Raw genomic sequence first — 22,043 nt, 5'->3', positions numbered from 1 at the left:
AGTATCAAATAACTGGAATAAAAATGGGATTTAAGCCTGAAGTAGTTTTATTAAATCTAAAGTGGCCCAAAATACCCAAAAAGTACAAATGGTAACAATACATTATGGCAGCTAAACTCCTACTAGCACGTAATTGGAAAACAGTGACAATTCCATACATCCGAGAATTAATAACTCAAGTTATATGGCAAGCGAAAATGGAAAGGGGTATACAGATGAACATAAGAAACAGATACACTCAGAGGATTGGGACACATGGATAAATAAATTGGAATCTATAATTCAACAACCGTCATAATGGTGTAAAAGTTCCTATGGATTCCGAAGATCCCATGAAACGGGAAATAATAAAGGACGGAACAATAAATCATATAACACCATGGGCGTCCAAAGGGGGGGGAGTGGGGGGCACTTGCCTCCCCCTGCATTTTTCAGCTTGTTCTGCTGATTTTCTTGTGAAATTGAAAATACAGTGCAATACCATCGCTGGCCAGTAGGTGGCGCTGTGTATGGAGAGAAACAGGGACAGGAAGCTGCATCTTATCCCTGCTTCTCTCTGACTGAATCCGCAGGGGAGCAACATATACAGCCAGCAGAGACAGCCTACAGATCAGGTAAGTGAGGCATGGGGAGATAGCCTATAGATTAGGGGAGTGAAGCATATGGGGGCAGAGATAGCCTACAGATCAGTGGAGTGAGGCATATGGGGGTGGGTGGGGGGGGGCAGAGATAGCCTAGAGATCAGTGAAGTAAGGCATATGGGGGGGGGGGGCAGAGATGGCCTAGAGATCAGTGAAGTGAGGCATATGGGGGGCAGAGATAGCCTAGAGATCAGTGAAGTGAGGCATATGGGGGGGCAGAGATAGCCTAGAGATCAGTGAAGTGAGGCATATGGGGGGGCGCAGAGATAGCCTACAGATCAGTGAAGTGAGGCATATGGGGGGGGGGAGGGCAGAGATAGCCTAAAGATCAGTGAAGTGAGGCATATGGGGGGGGAGCAGAGATAGCCTAGAGATCAGTGAAGTGAGGCATATGGGGGGGGCAGAGATAGCCTAGAGATCAGTGAAGTGAGGCATATGGGGGGGGGGGGCAGAGATAGCCTAGAGATCAGTGAAGTGAGGCAAATGGGGGGGGGGGGCAGAGATAGCCTAGAGATCAGTGAAGTGAGGCATATGGGGGGGGGAGCAGAGATAGCCTAGAGATCAGTGAAGTGAGGCATATGGGGGGGGGGGCAGAGATAGCCTACAGATCATCGAAGTGAGGCATGGGAGGGGGCAGAGATAGCCTACAGATCAGTGAAGTAAGGCATATGGGGGGGGGGGGGGCAGAGATAGCCTAGAGATCAGTGAAGTGAGGCATGGGGGGGGGCAGAGATAGCCTAGAGATCAGTGAAGTGAGGCATATGGGGGGGGGGGCAGAGATAGCCTAGAGATCAGTGAAGTGAGGCATATGGGGGGGGGGGCAGAGATAGCCTAGAGATCAGTGAAGTGAGGCATATGGGGGGGGCAGAGATAGCCTAGAGATCAGTGAAGTGAGGCATATGGGGGGGGGGAGCAGAGATAGCCTAGAGATCAGTGAAGTGATGCATGTGGGGGGGGAGCAGAGATAGCCTAGAGATCAGTGAAGTGAGGCATATGGGGGGGGCAGAGATAGCGAAGAGATCAGTGAAGTGAAGCATATGGGGGGGGCAGAGATAGCCTAGAGATCAGTGAAGTGAGGCATATGGGGGGCAGAGATAGCCTAGAGATCAGTGAAGTGAGGCATATGGGGGGCAGAGATAGCCTAGAGATCAGTGAAGTGAGGCATATGGGGGGGGCAGAGATAGCCTACAGATCATCGAAGTGAGGCATGGGAGGGGGCAGAGATAGCCTACAGATCATCGAAGTGAGGCATGGGAGGGGGCAGAGATAGCCTACAGATCATCGAAGTGAGGCATGGGGGGGGGCAGAGATAGCCTACAGATCATCGAAGTGAGGCATGGGGGAGGTAAAGTAAGAGAAGGAGCAGAAAGGAGAAGGAATAGAAATGAGGAGAAAGGAGCAGCAAGGTTCTGGAAGGGACAGCAAGGACCACAACAGGTAAAGGAGGAGAAGGAGCACAAAGGGACACAAATGAGCAGGAAGGGGCAGCAAGGAGAAGGAATGGTCTGCAAGGAGAAGGAAGGGTTAAACAAGGAGCAGGAAGGGTCTGCAAGGAACAGGAAGGGTCAGCAAGGAACTGAAAAGAGCAGCAAGGAGCAGGAAGGGACAGATGAAGCACAAAGGTGAAGGAGGCGAAGTAACAGAAATGAGCAGGAAGGGTCTGCAAGGAGAAGGAAGGGTCTGCAAGGGGCAGCAAGGAGTAGGAAGGGTCTGCAAGGAAAAGGAAGGGTCTGAAAAGAGCAGAAAGGGGCAGAAGGAGCACAAAGGTAAAGGAGCAGAAAGAATCAGAAGGAGCACAAAAGTAAAGTAGGAGAAGGAGCAGAAAAGGGTAGCAAGGAGCAGAAAGGGACAGCAAGGAGCACAAAGGTAAAGTAGGAGAAGGAGCAGAAAGGGTCTGCAAGGAGCAAAAAGATCAGAGAGAGACAGGAGCAGAAGGGGGAGCACAATAAGCAGAAAGTAGCAGAAAGGTAAAGGAGCAGAAGGAGCCAAGGAGGAGAGAAGACAGTGTCAGAAGAAAAAGAAGACTTTGTCAAATGAAGGAGAAGAAAAGGAGATTGGAGCAGGAAGGACAAGTGAAGTGAAGCCTCCACTTTATTCTGGACACCACATCATAAGGCTTTGGTACCTGGGCCTGGCAGGGAAACTTTGCACCTTCTCATCTCCCCAAGTAAAAAAATATCAGTGTTAATGTGTTTACTTTTATTTACTGAGTGTCAGGAAGCACAGAGGGCCGCTGGGGAGGGGTGTTGCTGATTGGTTAGAGCGGTCAGCTGGCACTCTAAGCCAATCAGTAGCTCTCCATTCATAAAAAAGTAAAACATTTTTATGAACCGGGAACTAGTGATTGCCTTAGAGCATCAACTGACCATTCTAGCCAATCTGTAGCACCCATGCCTGACCGCAATCTGCACTTCCTGACACTCTGTTTCAGAAGCCGAATACCACTGAGCTACCTTGAAATCTGGAGCTGGAGGAAGCCTTTGGGGGTTAAACCATTTGAGAGCGGGGGCTTCAGGGGCTTCCTGGCATCATAGCATTTTCATTTAGATGAAGTTGTTATGGTGACCAGAATGTTTCTTTAATTTGCTTAAAGGAACACTATAGTGTCAGGAATACAAACATGTATTCCTAACACCATAGTTGTGAAAATGCTATTCACCCTGGCTTTATGGGATAATGACTATGCTACTCCCCTTCATGACACTGTCAAAAAGGGACCAAGCATGGATGTCATTACAATTATGCCCCCCCCCCCCCCCTGGAAAAATTCCTGCGGACGCCCATGTATAACACCATAAATATCTCTCTATCCAAGGACAGGCAGTTAAAATAAATTAACAACTAAAATGTATTACAGGTAGCTAGATAAGGTAGGGGGGAGGGGGAGATTGGTGTGGGAGGGACTAGAGCTTAAGCACACTACCTCCTCTGTCTCCTCTCTTCTTATACCCATAATTCTATTAAACAAAGAACAGAATATATTAAATACAGAGATGAGGAATGGGGCCAGATAAGAGGGAACAAGGGAGGAGATATTTATGATGACAAGAATACCCAGGCTAGAAACAAGAAGTACCAGTTAAAATACATAAGCAAGGTATATGTCTGAAATATAAAAAAAATAATAATGGAGGTTACCGTTACAGAGTGGATTGTGGTTAGGAGTAGATATGACGAGTTAGGCTATGGCTGTGGGATATGTACAACAGATTGATGTGGATGAAGGGAGTAGAACATAGGAGATGTATTGGGGAGGAATGTGCAAGTGTGAAATGTAATTGGGAGGGATGTGGCTAGTGAAAATATATTGGAGAAGAATGTCACTGAGTGGAGCTGTGTTGGAGAGAGTGTCAGTGGATCCGGGCAACACAATGGGCTGGGAAAGCTTCACATATGTTCTGTTTTAGACTACATAATTCTCTCAGAGTTCATAAAACATTTACATGAAAATAAATTGAGCAGAAAATCTAGCAATTCATCCAGAGACTTTGTCCATTGACCTTTAGACATTGAAAATCCTATAATCCCTGAAACTACTGTATACCGCCCTTTAACCTAAAAAAATGTGTCTAGTCACAAAGTCTCTGCAAATTTGTCAATTTACCCTTTCACTACCAAGATTTTTTTATTGTTTTAAAAACATGACATATTATTTATTTAAAATGTTAGATGCTCAGCCAGCAAATACACAGAGAATAAAAGAATAACATCAGTCTGGACATTAAGGTCAGGCTGTGTTTAAGTGTCTGTAGAACTCCTAGATAACATTATTTTGATATTTTCCAAATATTCACCTTATATTACATATTATACATCTTTTATATTACTGTATTTTTAGTGTTGGTGCATAAATATAAACTTTTTTATATTGGCAAGTTTTCGTTAAGTTACATTGCCAGATTGCTCATTTAAGGTTTTTTTTCCAAACTAAATATTATTCATCATTAAACTGTGTAACACTGTCCACACAATTCTTAGCCAACCCAAACCATAATCTCTTTAACCCCTTAAGGACACGTCATGATTCCCTTTTATTCCAGAACTTTGGTCCTTAAGGGGTTAAAGTCCTAGTTAAAACCCATGCATACCCTTTTATCTAACCTAGTCCTTCACTAAATATAATGCAACCATAATCCTCCTGCAAGCATAAACATACCCATATAACCACCATTGGTGTGTGTGTGCAGGGGTTGGAGGGAGGCAGGGGCGTATTAGCCGCGAGGCAAACAAGGCAAAAAAAGCCGCCCCCCAAATGCCCAAGGCAAATGTCTTGTTAGCCTTGCGGCTAACAGACATGCTGGGCTGCTGCTGGGCGGTCGGGCGGCGCTGCTGGGCGGGAGGCGAGGGAGCACTTCCTCTGAGCTGTCTGCTCACCTCCCTCGCGCGCCGCAGAGTGAGGCTGGGAGCCGGAATATGACGTCATATTCCGGCTCCGCCTCCCAGTCTCACTGTGCGGCGCGCGAGGGAGCTGAGCAGACAGCTCAGAGGAAGTGCTCCCTCGCCGCCCGCCCAGCAGCGCCGCCTGACCGCCCAGCAGCCACTGGACCACCAGGGAGAAAGATGACCCCCCCCCCAGCATTCCCAAAGGTAAGGAGGCTGGGGGGGTTAAAGTAAAAAAAAAAGTGTTAATGTGAGTGAGTGTGAGTGTCTGTTAGTGAGTGTGAGTGTGTGTGTGTCTGTTAGTGAGTGTGAGTGTGTGTGTCTGTTAGTGAGTGTGAGTGTGTGTGTGTCTGTTAGTGAGTGTGTGAGTGTGTCTGTTAGTGAGTGTGAGTGTGTGTGTGTCTGTTAGTGAGTGAGTGTGTGTCTGTTAGTGAGTATGTGTGTGTCTGTTAGTGTGTGTGTGTCTGTTAGTGAGTGTGTGTCTGTTAGTGTGTGTGTGTGTGTGTCTGTTAGTGTGTCTGTTAGTGTGGGTGTCTGTGTCTGTTAGTGTGTGTCTGTTAGTGTGTGTTTCTGTTAGTGTGTGTGTCTGTTAGTGTGTTTATGTTAGTGTGTTTGCCTGTGAGTGTGTGTGTGTGTGTGTGTGTGTGTCTGACTGTGTGTGTCTGTTAGTGTGTGTGTGTCTGTTAGTGAGTGTGTGTCTGTTAGTGTGTGTGTGTCTGTTAGTGTGTGTGTGTGTGTCTGTTAGTGTGGGTGTCTGTGTCTGTTAGTGTGTGTCTGTTAGTGTGTGTTTCTGTTAGTGTGTGTGTCTGTTAGTGTGTTTATGCTAGTGTGTTTGCCTGTGAGTGAGTGTGTGTGTGTGTGTGTGTGTCTGACTGTGTGTGTCTGTTAGTGTGTGTCTGACTGTGTGTGTCTGTTAGTGTGTGTGTTTTCCTGTGAGTGTGTGTGTATGTTAGTGAGTGTGTGTGTGTCTGTTAGTGTGTGTCTGTTAGTGAGTGTGTTTGTCTGTTACTGAGTGTGAGTTTGTCTGTTAGTGTGTGTGTTTCTGTTAGCGAGTGTGTGTTTCTGTTAGCTAGTGTATGCGTATCTGTCAGTGAATGTGTGTGTGTGTATTTAGAATGCGGGGCGGGGTAAAGGTTGGGGGGGGGCCTGCGGGGGGGGGGGAGGGGGCGCCTGAGTTTTGTTCTGCCTAGGGCAGCACAAAACCAGGATACACCACTGGAGGGGGGTGGGTTGTGGGGGCAGGCAACAGGACATGGGTACAGTTGTACTCCAGGCTGTAGTGTTTTATTACCACAGCTTAATAGCATTATCTAAACTGGCATGGATTTGTATTTTGGCTAGTGGCCTGCAATTTTAACAATCTCCAGGTCTAGACAGACCCACTGGTATATTTCTTAAAAGAATGCAGTGTCTGAAGTTGACTGGACTGCTAAACTATGATGAGTGTGTAAAAAGTGGAGGTGTTTGCAATTGGCTGTGTGGTAGAATGAGACATTTGTGTCAATTGAGTTACAGTTATAATGTCACAACTCGTGACTCCTGCACCTTCCATCTATGAAAGCCATGTATTTCATGAAAAGTGTGGAGGATTAAAAAATTTAAAGTTGCAAGCCCACCTCTCCCTACACTCGGGGTTTGCAGGTGCTCAGTGAGGGTATGTATGCATCTTTCCACCTGAATAATATCATGGCATTGTGACAGTCTATCACAATATAATTCTATGCCCTCTCCTTTCCAGTTCTTCACAGTGGTACATGACTATATGCATTATGCAATGTGTGATCATGCAGATTAATGTGTGATCATGTTTGTGGTCATGCAGATTAATCTGATAAAGTTGATTCAATAAATAGTGAAGCTTCTTTAAATCACTTATATGTATAGAGCACTCACATTGAAAGAAGCTCATATCTAATCTGCCAGCATGGCATTTCGATGTTAGACCGAGAATATGAATTATATGATTGTCTGCAAATAGTTTTTATACATTATATGAGAGCTGTTAACTAAGTTACTTTAATTTCAAAAGGAAGTCAGCAGAGAGGCTTAATGACTGTAAACTTAAGTAGAATCCAAAAAGAAAAATGTTCAACACACTTTGATATGTGGCAGTTGAGGTCCCCACAGCAGCATTTGGTCCTAACAAAAGATCTTTCTCAAGATCAAAATGAAAAGTGCAACCAGTGATTAATAAAGGGTACTAATTGATCATGCATGGACATTCAGGAGATATGCCATGGGGCTCCACAAGCATAGGGGCCCCACTGCGGTGCCCATGTGCCAAGGCAGACAGGGGCGATACTTTTATTTCCCCTCCTGGCCCATGCAGAGACGTCCTTGATAATCTCCCTCACTGACCCAAAGACACTGTTTCAGGAGAGGGAGGGAAGGAGAACCTGGGGGTCTGTGTGTCAGTTACCATGGCAATGCTGGAGCACAGTACTCAGCCAGAGAGCTGCAGGCTGAAGTTAACGCACAACCACTGGACCACCAGCTAGTGCAAAGTTCCCCCTCCCTTGCCAAAGGTAAGACGGGTGGGAGGACATAAAGCTTTTATTTACCTTTAAAATAAAACTATTTAAAAAAAAATATATGTGCTCCTACACACAATGTAGACTCTATGCACCCCTACACACACTCACTGCACCCCTACACACACACGCAGGCACGCACTGCACCTCTACACACAGCACACAGCAGTCAGTCTCTGTGCGTCTTTAGTAGTCTGTCTGTGTATTCAGTCTGCGTGTGTGTGTATGTGTTCAGCAGTCTGTGTGTGTACTCGGCAGTCTGTGTATGGTTTTTTTCAGCAGTCTGTGTGTGTGTGTGTGTGTATTCAGCAGTCTGTCTGTGTATTTTGCAGTATGTGTGTACTCAGATGTATGTGTGTGTATTCAGTATTCAGTGTGTGTATGTACAGAAATCTATGTGTGTATACTCAGCAGTGTGTGTGTACTTAGCAGTCTGTGAATATATCTAGCAGCATGTGTATGTGTATTAGGTGTATGTATTGCATTTGTTGAAGTACCAATAGATCTAAGCTAAATTTTATTGATAATTTACATTTTTATCCCTGTGAGTGTTTGTGTAGACAGGGACCAGTGCACTGCTTTGCCCAGGGGCCTACCACGCTAAGACGGCCCTGGTCATTGGTCAATTAATGGATACCATGATCCCTCATTAAAAGCAAGAAAACAGTGAAACACTAATGCTGCATCACATTACGAAGCAATAAGCTATAAACTATATTACAGAGCATCCACATTATAAGAAAAAGGTAGTAGGATATCATATTGTGCCACAATATAATGTGACTAACTTATACTCTCTTAAAAGTAGTACTTCTAAATATAAAGTGCTACTTTAAAATATGGTGTGACGAAAGCAACTTCGCCACTGGTTTTTGGAGGGGCCTGTTTTCCAGCCTCCTACTCTGGGACTTTGGGCCCTGTGATAACCCATGTTCAAAAGTACTGATTCTGCCCCTTGGCCTTTTAACTGGAACAGATTCAAACATATGGTGGCGGCCATCTTAAATAGTCCAGCAGAGTTTTGTCGTCGAGTGTATGGAACTGTTTTGGGCATGGGACCATGTGCACGGTGGGGCAAAAATAAGACTGAACCCATCTGGGTGATTTTTGGATATGTTGTTCACCCAGATCGGGGCTATCAGGGGATGTGATGTATTTTTGTGGTACTTTTTGTGGTTTGTAAAAATGTATGTTTGTACTGTTTAGAGTTAATTGAGTTAGCCCATTGTCTTTGTTAATTGTATCACAGGCAGAGGGGAGGTATTGCAGCGCTTATGGTGTCTGATGCGGTGCTGATGGTCCTTGAGAAGCACTAGGAGCATCCGTCAGCGGACGTACCCTGCCAGGGAACTCCGTCACATATGGTGGTAGCAGTGGGATGACGTCCTAGTGTGAGGAGCAGCACCCTGGAGACACCGGTATTGTATGGAATTCTATTGAGGGCAACGCTAGCTACTGTGCAGCATCCCTACCTACCATGATATGGAATCAGCTAGTCCTTCCACAGCGTTCGAAGTGGAGGAAGCGTTTCACTGGAGGTTGCAGAACCTCGTGGTCCTAGACTATGGACCGGTATTGGAGAAGGCCATGTTTGCTTACAGAAAGGGCGCCAGACAAGAGCTGTGGGATGAAGCTCTGGAGGATATACAGCATTGGCGAGGTGAGCGTCTCCCCAGCATGAAACAGCGACTACAGGCAAGAGTGGCAATATGGATGCCTCTCCTGGGGAGGCAGCCCCCGGGGGAATGGGTGGAGAAACTAGAGCTACTAGTGTGGAAGGAACTGCGGTTTGAGGATGCATACCAGGCGCCAGGGCCGCCATCAGGGCATGACAACCGCAACGGTTGTCATGGGCCCGGCGGTCCTGGGGGGCCCGGACTGCTCAGGTCGTCCGGGCCCCACATTCAGTGGGAACATACCGGGTCACAGGGGGCCCTGCGACCCCGGTATGTTCCCACTGGGCCAGCCTCTTCTCCTGGGGGGGCCAGCAGCTGGTCACCTCAGGGCCCCCCAGAGGCTGGCCCTGCTGACACCCGGCGGGCGCGCGAGGGAGCACTCTCCTCTGAGTGCTTCCTCTTCAGCTCCCTCGCACACCGTACTGATGCCGGAGCCGGAAGATGACGTCATCTTCCGGCTCCGGCATCAGTACGCGGCGCGCGAGGGAGCTGAAGAGGAAGCACTCAGAGGAGAGTGCTCCCTCGCGCGCCCGCCGGGTGTCAGGAAATTTGAGTGAGTGCAGGTGGGGTGGGGGATTGAAGGGAGGAAATTTGAGGGAGGGGGTAGGAAATTTGAGGGAGGGGGGGAGGGAGGGAAGGGAGGAAATTTGAGAGGGGGGAGGAAATATGAATGAGTGGGGGGGAGAGGGAGGGAAGGGAGGAAATTTGAGGGAGTGGGGGGGGGAATCTGAATGAGTGGGGGGAGAGGGAGGGAAGGGAGGAAATTTGAGGGAGTGGGGGGGGGGAATTTGAATGAGTGGGAGGGAGGGAGGGGGGGAAGGGAGGAAATATGAATGAGTGGGGGGGAGAGGGAGGGAAGGGAGGAAATTTGAGGGAGTGGGGGGGAATTTGAATGAGTGGGGGGGGGAGGGAGGGAAGGGAGGAAATTTGAGAGAGTGGGGGTTGGGGGGGAATTTGAATGAGTGGGGGGAGAGGGAGGGAAGGGAGGAAATTTGAGGGAGTGGGGGGGAGAGGAAGGGAGGAAATGTGATGTGGGGGAGAGGAAGGAAATTTGGGGGGGGGGAGGAAGGAAATTTGAGGGAGGGGAGGGAGAGGTAGGAATTTGAGGGGGTAGAGGAAGGGAGGAAATTTGAGGGAGGGGGGAGAGGAAGGAAATTTGAGGGAGGGGGAGAGGAAGGAAATTTGAGGGAGCGGGAGAGGAAGGAAATTTGAGGGAGGGGGGAGAGGAAGGAAATTTGAGGGAGGGGGAGAGGAAGGAAATTTGAGGGAGGGGGAGAGGAAGGAAATTTGAGGGGGAGGGAGGAAGGAAATTTGAGGGGGGAGGGAGAGGTAGGAATTTGAGGGGGGAGAGGAAGGGAGGAAATTTGAGGAAGGGGGAGAGGAAGGGAGGAAATTTGAGGAAGGGGGAGAGGAAGGGAGGAAATTTGAGGGAGGGGGAGAGGAAGGGAGGACATTTGAGGGGGGGAAAGGAAGGGAGGACATTTGAGGGGGGGAGAGGAAGGGAGGAAATTTGAGGGGGGAGGAAGGAAATTTGAGGGAGGGGGAGAGGAAGGAAATTTGAGGGAGGGGGGAGAGGAAGGAAATTTGAGGGAGGGGGAGAGGAAGGAAATTTGAGGGAGGGGGAGAGGAAGGAAATTTGAGGGAGGGGGGAGAGGAAGGAAATTTGAGGGAGGGGGAGAGGAAGGAAATTTGAGGGAGGGGGAGAGGAAGGAAATTTGAGGGGGGAGAGGAAGGAAATTTGAGGGGGGAGGGAGGAAGGAAATTTGAGGGGGGAGGGAGGAAGGAAATTTGAGGGAGCGGGAGAGGAAGGAAATTTGAGGGAGGGGGAGAGGAAGGAAATTTGAGGGAGGGGGAGAGGAAGGAAATTTGAGGGAGGGGGAGAGGAAGGAAATTTGAGGGGGAGGGAGGAAGGAAATTAGAGGGGGGAGAGGAAGGAAATTGGAGGGGGGAGAAGGCAATGAGAGGGAGGGGGAGAAGAAGGAAATTGGAGGGGGAGGAGAAGAAGGAAATTGACGGGGGTAGGGGGAGAGATTGACATCCATCACACACACACACAATGCACCCCTTGCACACAGAAAAACACACAATGCATTACACACAGACACACATACACAATCAATGCATCCCTTAAACACAGCAACACACAATGCACCCCTTCCACACACTCAGTGCATCCCTTACAGACACACACACTGCATCCCATACATACACAAACTCACCTTGCAGCCCTTACACATACAAACACAGATTCACACAATGCATTCCTTACACACATCAGGACATCCCCCCCCACACACCCCTGTGAACAAACTCATTCGTGTTTCCAAAAAACCCAAAAATGAAAGTATAGGTACACTTAAAACTGAAACGGGGGTGTTAGTTAATGAAGACCAAGAAAAGGCAGGAATTCTAAATAACTATTTCTCCTCCGTATATATTAAAGAAGAACCCATGGCAATAGATGTGCAAATGATTGCTACTAAAAACTTGCAGAATAATTGTAATTGGTTAACTCAAGACAATGTGCTGCAGCAACTAAAGAAAGTTAATATAAACAAAGCTCCAGGGCCTGACGGTATCCATCCACGTGTACTAAGAACTAAGGAACTAAGGAACTAAGTGTAGAAATGAGTGAACCTCTGTTTTTAATCTTTCAAGATTCTTTTCTTTCAGGAAGTGTTCCGGAGGATTGGAGGAAGGCAGATGTGGTTCCTATATTCAAAAAGGGTTCAAAATCCTTGCCTGGAAATTATAGACCTGTGAGCTTAACTTCTGTGGCTGGTAAAATATTTGAAAGGTTATTAAGGGATAATATTCAAGAATTCCTTGAGAAGAATATGGTTATCAGCAAAAATCAGCACGGTTTTATGAAGCACAGGTCATGTCAAACTAACTTGATTGCGTTCTACGAAGAAGTAAGTAGAAGTATAGATCAGGGTGTTGCAGTGGATGTGATCTATTTGGATTTTGCCAAGGCATTTGATACAGTTCCACACAAAAGATTAGTGTTCAAACTCAAGGAAATCGGTCTCGATGAAAATGCTTGTTCTTGGGTAGAACATTGGCTTAAAAACAGAATACAAAGAGTTGTCGTTAATGGTAAATTTTCAAGCTGGACAGAGGTGGCAAGTGGTGTCCCTCAGGGGTCTGTTCTGGGACCCCTTCTATTTAACATTTTTATAAATGATCTTGAAGACAGCATTGAAAGTCATGTTTCAGTGTTTGCAGATGACACAAAACTTTGTAAAATAATACAATGTGAGCAAGATATTACTTTGCTGCAGAAGGATTTAGATAGACTGGAGGACTGGGCACTCAAATGGCAGATGAAATTTAATGTTGAAAAATGCAAAGTTATGCACTTCGGCGTAAAGAATACACAAGCAACGTATACCCTTAATGGAAGCGAATTAGGGATAACAACACACGAAAAGGACTTGGGAATTGTTATAGACAACAAACTATGCAACAATGTGCAATGTCAATCAGCAGTGGCCAAGGCCAGTAAGGTATTGTCATGCATGAAAAAGGGCATTCATTCTCGGGACAAGAATATCATTTTGCCTCTCTATAAATCACTGGTAAGACCACATATTGAATATGCTGTGCAATTTTGGGCACCTGTTCTAAAGAAGGATATCATGGCACTAGAAAAAGTGCAGAGGCGGGCTACAAAATTAATAAAAGGAATGGAACATATCAGCTATGAAGAAAGGTTAACAAATTTAAACCTATTTAGTTTAGAAAAACGTCGCCTGAGAGGGGATATGATAACATTATACAAATATATTCGGGGCCAATACAAACCATTGTGTGGAAATCTATTCACAAACCGGACTTTACATAGGACACGAGGCCATGCGTTTAGACTGGAGGAACATGAAGGTGGACCCTGGGACCCAGACCTTGAGCTGTGTAAAGGGCCCTCAAAAAATGGAGCTGCTTCCCGTTCTCCCAGAACATTGATTTTTGTGACCACAGTTACAAACCACCTCCAGGGAGCCTGTTCTACACCAGACCAGTGGAGCCAGACGGCAGCTGAAGCCCATCATCATCCTCATCTGGTTGTAAGTAGGCAATCTAGTATATTATTCGTGGCACTAATCTTTAATTTACCTCACATTAAAGGGACACTATAGTCCCCAGAACCACTGCAGCTTAATGTAGTGGTTCTGGTGTCTATAGCCTGTCCCTGCAGGCCTTTTATTGTAAACACGGCGGCACTGCAGCACTGTGTTAGTTAACATGGCAGATCATATGGGTGGGGCACTGTGATGTCACATGGGGGGGCGGCAAACTTTACTTTTGCCTAGGGCGGCAAAAATCCTTGCACCGGCCCTGCAGACACTGCATCCCTGTGGGCGGACTCGGGGGGGGGGGGGACTCGGGTGCAGGCGCCAGGGGGCCCAGACCTTGAGCTGTGTCAGGGGCCCCAAAATTTCTGATGGCAGCCCTGCCAGGCGCTAAGGATGTACGCGGTTCAGCATGTTCCTGGGATGGCTAGGGATGTCCAACCGAGGGCGAGGATTACAATGGCCCTGGTCTACTATGGGAAATCTTTGACGACCCAGACATTGGGCCAACTACAGCGCCACGTTTTTGGGACATATGAGTACCATAAAGACATGCTGGATCTCCCTAGAGCTAACGCCCTAGAGCCAGACCTGATCGATCTGGTCACCGAGGAATGAAATCTGGAGCAGCAGTACCAGAACCTCATAAACTGGTCCCAGGAAGACCCCCAGCAGGCAGGTGGAGATGGAACTGAGGTCTCTCTACCGGCCCTACAGGGATGCTGTGCAGTCGGCCTAGATCCCCAGCTGCAGCTGGAGTTACAGGGAGAAGCGGCAACCGGTCTCTCTCCCCAGTGGCAGTATGTTTTACAGGGAGAGAAGACAGCCTGCCTCCCTCCCCAGTGGCTGAAAGTGTTATTGGGAGAAGAGACAAGTGGTCTCCCCCCCCCCCAACAGCAACCAGAGGAACCTGAGGTAGGGGACCTCATGGACTGGTCCTGCGAGGACCCCAAAATGGCAGGCGGAGATGTGATTGAGGTCTCTCCACCAGCCCTACAGGGATGCTGGGCAACCGGCCCAGATCCCCAGCGGCAGTTGGAGTTCCAGGGAGAGGAGGCAACCGGTCTCCCTCCCCAGCGGCAGTGCATCTCACAGGGAGAGGAGACAACAGGTCTCACTCCCCAGTGTCAGGATGAGTTTCAGGGAGAGGAGACAACCGGTCTCTCTCCCCAGCGGCAGTGTAAATTGCAGGGAGAGGAGGCAGTGTACCCTACAGGGAGTGTAGACAACCAGTCTCACTCCCCAGCAGCAAGGTGAGTTTTAGGGAGAGGAGACAACCGGTCTCTCTCCCCAGCGGCAGTTTACCCTACAGGGAGAGGAGACAACTACAGAGAAGAGGCACTTCTATCCCCAATGGTGCAGATTGGACCGTAGTCTCTGCATCAGACCTACAGGGATGCTGGACGGCCTGTCCAGATCCCCAACTAACCTCGCAGGGATACCAGGAGGAGGAGGTAAGCAATGTCTTCCCTCCCCGGCCAATTTACAGCCAGGTTCTGGGGTTAGTCGATGGGACTACCATACCCACTGACCCCCTTCCAGCAGAAGAGCTGGCATCAGGGCAGAGTGCTGCTAGCCTCTGCCCACCCCTTTCACTTTGCACAGGGCCTGACTACCTGTAGGCCACCCCAGCAGAAGCGCTGGCAACCGGGCAAAGCACAGTTAAACTCTGCCCTCCCCTGGTTCTTAATCCAGAAACTACCAACTCCCCCCACTATGCAGCTGTACCACTGAATATAGGACTGAGACCAACGACAGGAATCTCCAGGTCCAGTCATTGCTTTTTGTGGGTGGGCTACTCGACTAACTCAGGTACTGACCGACAGGAGGTCAGGTACCTGGTTAGTCTCCCCCGGAAAGGGAAGATGTGTGATGAAAGCAAATTCGCCACTGGTTTTTGGAGAGGCCTGTTTGCCAGCCTCCTACCCTGGGACTATGGGCCCTGTGATAACCCATGTTCAAAAGTACTGTTTCAGCCCCTTGGGCTTTTAACTGGAGCAGATTCAAACATGTGGCGGCGGCCATCTTAATTTGTCCAGCAGTGTTTTGCTGTCGAGTGTATGGAACCGTTTTGGGCATAGGACCACGTGCACGGTGGCGCAAAAGTAAGACTTCCAGGAAATTCCTGAACCCCTTAACCGGGTGATTTTTGGATATGTTGTTCACTCAGATCGGGGCTATCAGGGGATGTGATGTATTTTGGGGTACTTTTTGGGGCTTGTAAAAATGTATGTTTTTTTTTTCTGTTTCGAGTTAATTGAGTTAGCCCATTGTCATTGTTAATTGTATCACAGGCATAGGGTGGCTTCTTGAAATGTGCTACATAAAAATAGAAATTCATAGTAATATAATGCTACATGGTCTAGCATAACCTTAGTTATGTGCAATGACTCAATGATTTGCATATGTTGTGAAATTCAAGCAGAATGCTCTGGAGTTTGGATTTTATATATTTCCCCTGAATCTTTCTGCGTGACAATAATATTTATTATTAGATTTCAATTTTGCTGATATGGTTTAAGGCCATAGGCCTGAATTTGTGGGAGGAGTTTAATCTACAGTTAACCTATAAAAACCCCAATCACCCTCTTACGCCATACTCGTTCCTAGGTTACCACTTGGACTTCCAATTCGTCTCTTAGCGCCCAAACTTTCCTGAAACGTACCTTCCAGCAGTGATCCTTTCCTCCATAAAATCAGACCGTTCTCTGTAATGATAGCTGCTTGTATCTGCTTTGGAGCCTTGCTGCTGCTCTCTTCCTGGATCCAGTCTCGCAGCTTTTTCAGGTAACGAGATGTTTTCTCTCGAGCGCCCGCTGCTGAGGCTTGTCCAAAGTCTTCTATTTTCATAAACGGTTTTGCTGGTCTCAGGCTTTTGTATGATTTAGTTAGTTTTCCCTAATATTCATTCAATTGAACATTCGCATACTCATTTCATTTTCATGCAGCTCTAACTGTTCGGCACCCTGCCCCCTGGCATCCGTATACTTAAGCCCTGCCATCTACATTTGCATGAATTAGTGGTTATGTTTCTAGTTCGGTAATTGAAATTTAGTATTTCTCCTTACCATTACCATACCAAGTTTTTTGAGCTCTGGTCAAGGGGAACTTTATACTGTTTATGTGTAGTTTGCCTTTCGGTATTTTACTTTGTTTAAGTTCCTCCTGAACGCTCGAGCATTGTTCAGTTCAGGAGAAATTTCCAAGTTAATTTAGATAATGGTGGGTATGTTCATTTAGCACGTTGTTCTATATATAATGAAGTACTTTTCTGTTGAGCAAATTCATGTTTAAGGTTATTCTGGTATTCATTTTGCATAGTTCACTATCCTTGTTTGCATGATTTCAAGTTTTTGGTTCCTGTTCTCTGGTTGTTCAAATTCACTCTATTGAGGGGTTTATCTACTAAAATGCATTTCCTGGCTGGTTAAAATTTGTTCTTTAATCACTTTGCCTACATGAATTTTTTTGTTACGGTCCTTATTATTAAACGCTGCATATTATTCGTTAGTGAATAACTATGGCTTTTCACTCATATAACATGTCTCCACAGTATTCCTGCTAATGGTTGGGAAATTAACACTGCCTTTAGTTTTCTATTGGTGGACTCACACCAGGGCTGATGATGGTGCCTGGTCTTGCACATCTGGCTGGCTGGGATACATCGCAGGTGCCGTTTGTGCTGGCAGTGCTACGGCTGTTGTCATAGGGTTCTTGGAGAGGTGCATGGTGCTGTAAGCCCTTCCCTGGGTCTCCCGGGTGTGCTCCACAAGATCATCGGCAGCACTGGCGGTGGTGGACTTCCTGTACCTCCTCGACTCTGCTCTCCTCTTGGACCACTATGGCCTCTACAGTGGTGGCCAATTTGCCTAATGACCTCCAATCATCTAGAATGGCGGCCCACTCCTGAAAACTTCTTGGCCAGCAACCTTTCTCGGGTCGTGGGCACCAAAGCCCCCTCTGGCATGGCCTTTCAGAACTCGTCAGAGTTCGGTTGGTCTGCAGGCTCCTCATCAGATATGCAGACCCTTTCTGCAGTGCTGGCTGCCTTGCCTCAGGTTTCCCAATGCTGTTGAGGATCTAACAAGAAACCACTAAATGAGGATCTAACAAGAAACCACAATAGGGCAATGAATGGAGGCTAAAACAAGCCTTAAATAGGCTCAAAAGAGTTCTCATTGGTCCACGTCATCTCTGCAACCCTAAACAGCATTGGGTCGCCTAGATGACATGGATCCTTTAAGGTCCTGATATCATAGCATAATATTTAATTTATGGGGGCTGCAGTTCAACCCACAAACCAGCAGAGGGAGCGATTCACAGTACTAAAGGTAAGCAATCTATTCAGGCCATGCAACCACGTGAGTTAATGCGGCTACGCGGTGCGTTCTGCCACCGTGGCCGGAGGAGAGGAGTGGCGTGGACACCATGTAAAGGTAAGTTTGTGACAGTGAGTTAGGTTGAGCTAAAAATCTCTAGGGGTCCTTTGTTTTTATCACTGGATAAAATAACCTTGGACCTTCAAATGAAAAAGCTAGTATTCCCCTCCTCTGTTAATCGCCAGACCTAGTGTCCGTAAAACTTGATGACTTGCCCTAATTCTCAGGATTTTTCTTAGGGCATAAAATGCAGCTGAGACTATAACTGATAAAAATACCAAAATAACACGTTACATACGCCATCTTGTCACAGTCCCCCTTTTATAATGTACTGGAGTGTAGATTAACTTATTTTTATTAGGTGGGGAGAACCAAAATGAACACTGTGGTGGACCACTTGTTAAGGGACCTGAGTGTCACCACCAAGGCTCTCCATTACCCTTTAAAGTATCCCATGCAGCACAGTAGGCAGTGATTACTGCTCGCAGGAAAGCTGTAGAGTATAGCCTCCCCCCCCCCCCATACATTAGTTGAGGATAATGCTGGGAGAATATCTGAATTTTATTGTCATCAACACGGTCATTTATACATGAGCAGTCAGCATGGGGTCCCTATTAATCAGCATAATGATTCCGCACTGGTGCCTCTGTGTCTGGGAGATAATTGTTTGATCTCTCACTTAACTCATTATATCCAGGATACAGAGATTACAACACAAAATATTCCCAAGAACATAACAAAAAACAAATACACAGGAACCCTACATATTATATTTCCCCAGATAGCTCTGATCTGAGTGCCCAAGTTGGCAAAATAGTGCCTGAATCCATACAAAATTAGAATAATGAAAAGAAAAAGAGGGGAGTGGAGCCTAAAGTTCTCCTAGTAGGGGGTTAACCCCGGTATAATTATGCAGGAAAGAAAGAGATGGAGGATTCAACAGAGAACAGAAAGGGATAGAGTACTAAACAGTGCATGATCCTATATAAAACAACATTTAATGGGTCAGATAAAAAAACGGTTGGACTTTTTCTCTGACCCAATAAATGTTTAATACTCTATCCCTTTCTGTTCTGTGTTGCATCCTCCATCTTTCTTTCCTGCATACAAAATTGGAGAATCACCACTGGGGTAAAGATTTAACTGTCCGCTAGCAATGTCTCTGCCCAAAAGAGTTCCAGGATGAATGGGGATTTGGCCAGTCAAATATCGGGAGCTCCTGTGGACTGAAAAAGGGGCACTCCATCTGGTTCTCCAGGAGCAAATCTATCATCTATTCCCTTTAAAGAGTGCTCTCCATGCTGGTCAGGAAGTTGGAGGAAAACAGAGGTAAAAATTGTCCGGAAGAGGGGGTTAGCTGTGGCTGGGTTGGAGTTCTAGAGAAGTTGTAGGTAAGTTCCACTATAGTCCTCATGGCTCTCTGGACTCCCTGGATGACCAAGAGAAGGGGAGCTCCTGGTGAATGGGCTTAGAGGTGATGGTAATGCGAGCTAAGGGTTTAGGACAAGGTCTCTGGAAGGGAATATGGGATATATGGATCACAGTGGTTATGCCCCCTTTTAGAGTGAGATGTGGGGTTGATCCTGGTATGGGCATAATAGACTGGGTGTCCCGTCACCATATTAATCCAAGAAAAGGAAGGCAGAATTGTGTTTATAAAATATTATATACGAGATTATTTAAATATTTTAATGAAGTCCCAGGGACAAGATTAACATTGGTAGATTGTAACATAATGATTGATGCATACAGGATGTAAAGTGACTGATTTCTCGGTCACTTCCTGCAGAGTACCCCATTCTCTGGCCTTGAAGATAGTGGAATGGGAAGGCTGCAGATATGCCATCTGCTTCCTCTATGGACCTAAATGTAGGTCATGCCTGGGGATTCCTCCAAATATCCCTTGAAGAGTGGGCAAACATTAAGTTTTGTGGTAGTTTCAATTCAGCAGTAATTGGGCATATGTCTTTGGCATTCTGGCTGTACTTTTTTGAATGAAATAGTATATCATTAACCAAATCCAGCATTTTAAACCAATATCCTTGTGTTCTCATCTAGTAACTGTGGAAAACAATTCATTTGCACCTACAAAAAATGTACCATCCATACTCACAACAACTACCTTTCAGCCCAGTGACTGAGACAAAAACGGTCTTTCTACCTATGCCTTGCTTTGATATAAGGTAAATGTGATTGGCTTGTTTGTTCCAGCCAGTCACTTGCTCATCTCTTGGGATGTATGCAATTTAAAATTCCATGCATTACTTCTGTTTTTCAATTACTAGAAGCCTCTGGAGGTTTAGTCTATATATTAAGTATTTGAAAGGACCATCATTATGGCAGTTTATAATCTTTGGTACAGGAAGCAACAGGCATTTCAGAGAGACACGTTTTTTTTTTATGAGGTACTTATCTACCAGTGCCAGTGAGGATTGTTTCAGCATAATGTAAGGAGATTTAATAAGGAATTTTTTTTAGCTTCTAATTAAACTTTATTCATAAAAGCACAAGCAATGCACTTTGTCAGTCAGTACCAATATATATTCCTGGATAAATGATTAACACAATAATCTATTTAAACTTTAGAAATTTGGGGTTTAGTTAATAGGCATTCAGTCAGCTTAATTTAAATGCAAAGTCAAAAAGTACATCCAGCTATTACATTGGAGAAGAGAGGTGAGGTTTTAAAAGCAAATGCATGAAGGAGTAATGTTTTGCTCAGTGCCAGTGTTTACTAATTATGTACATGTTAAATAGTGAATGCTTTGAAAAAGAAAACTGATAACATTTTGGTACACAAAGAATAAGACTGTCATGGTCTAGGAGCAACACAAGTTAAGTGTAGTTCTGAGTCTCTCACCTCACCTTTAAGCCAGTGCTTCTCTTTAGGCGTTCTCTTAGCGAACAAAGCACAGGTGTTTCAACAATAGGTCTCCTTTTTTCTTTCACTGAAGATACTTCCATATGCTCTGTCTTACAGTCTTCCTCCTCCTTTGTAAATCTGACCCGAGATCTTGCTTTCATTAATTTCTTTCGAAAAGATTTTGAAGTCTCCCTTGCAGGGCCAGTATCAGTGGGTTCACTGAGAGAGCGCTGAGTCTCTCTAAGGAAAAAGAACATATTTTCCAATTGTTTGCAGATAGTACTTTTTTAGCCCTGTCTGTCTCCTTCTTTCTCCTTTGTAAAAATACAAATTGGTAAAAAGGTAGGTTATAGACCCCAACCCCGCCCTAACACAACACTTTTTGCTCCTGTATTACCTTTCAGAAGATGAAACCTCTACATTTATTATTTATGACACACAGTAATTACTAACTAGTTTGTAAAATCCCAACCTAGAGAGATCAGTTGTTGATTCTGCCTGTAACAGTGAAGCACAGGCAATCTTAAAACCAGATAAGCAATAAAACAAGGTTTCACTAAAGATACTTCTATTTAGGCCCAGACTGACCATAGGTCAAATGCCCAGTGGGCCACAATGGCCATGGGCCAGGACCGACAGGGGAGATCAGAGGATCTCCTCTGTCAGACCATGCAGTGCAGGCACAATCAAAGAACTGGTTTTACTCTGTGCCATCATGGGTCAGTGGGGATATCAAAGATCTCCCTCACTGGCGCACAGGCACTTCAATGCAGGAAGGAGAGGGATGAAAGATGTACAGCTCTTCTGGGTTCAGAATGTTCCTCTTGCAAGTTAGGAGCATTGCTGTGGTTTCCATGGCAATTCTCCAACAGGCCAGATCTTGTATACGGAATCTAGAGAGTGTACAATGGATGCAGTGCATGTAAGGGATGTAGTGTCTATAAAGGATCTAGTGTGTAGGGGTGCAAATGAACTGTAGCTAGATTTCACTCAGTACCACCAGACTACCAGGGTGTACAATGTCCTTCCTCCTGGGCCAAATGTCAGTAGGGAGGGTGTATATAAAGTTTGTGCATATATATTTGCTCCCATCTGCCCAATCCCACCCACCCACAATATATGCCTAAGTCTCCCAATATAATTCTACACTGCACCCTTCACACACACACAAACACTCAGTAAAGAATTACACTGCACCACCCACACACAGTGCATTTCTCACACATACATTGTACCCATACACTGCACCCCTCGCATACTGCACCCCTCAAAAACACTGAAACCCTGACACACTGCATTCCTACACACTTTACAGACACTACATCCCTTATACACACTCTGCACCACTCACACACACACTGCATACCTTGTACACTGTCTTGATTCCCTACACACACTCTGGTTCCTCTACACCAACACACTAGATATATACACAAACTGGATCCTATACACGCACACTATATCCCTCTAGGCACTCACTGCAACACCTACACACACTAC

At 46.1% G+C, this 22,043-nt stretch overlaps 1 protein-coding gene across 2 annotated transcripts in view; it reads right to left on the bottom strand.

Moving 5' to 3' along the window:
* LOC134575564 (calcium-binding protein 2-like) overlaps nucleotides 1-20,843 on the bottom strand; it is a 343,677-nt gene extending 322,834 nt beyond the window's left edge. For both annotated transcript variants that reach the window (XM_063434864.1, XM_063434865.1), the window contains exon 1: nucleotides 20,546-20,843. In XM_063434864.1, the coding sequence (XP_063290934.1) occupies nucleotides 20,546-20,800 (255 nt within the window). In that variant the 5' untranslated portion in view covers nucleotides 20,801-20,843. The remainder of the gene's footprint in view (nucleotides 1-20,545) is intronic.
* Between the last annotated feature and the right edge of the window lie 1,200 nt (nucleotides 20,844-22,043).

Source organism: Pelobates fuscus, chromosome 10 (genome assembly GCF_036172605.1).
Source record: "Pelobates fuscus isolate aPelFus1 chromosome 10, aPelFus1.pri, whole genome shotgun sequence".
Lineage (NCBI taxonomy): Eukaryota > Metazoa > Chordata > Amphibia > Anura > Pelobatidae > Pelobates > Pelobates fuscus.
This window is presented reverse-complemented; position numbering and strand designations above follow the sequence as displayed.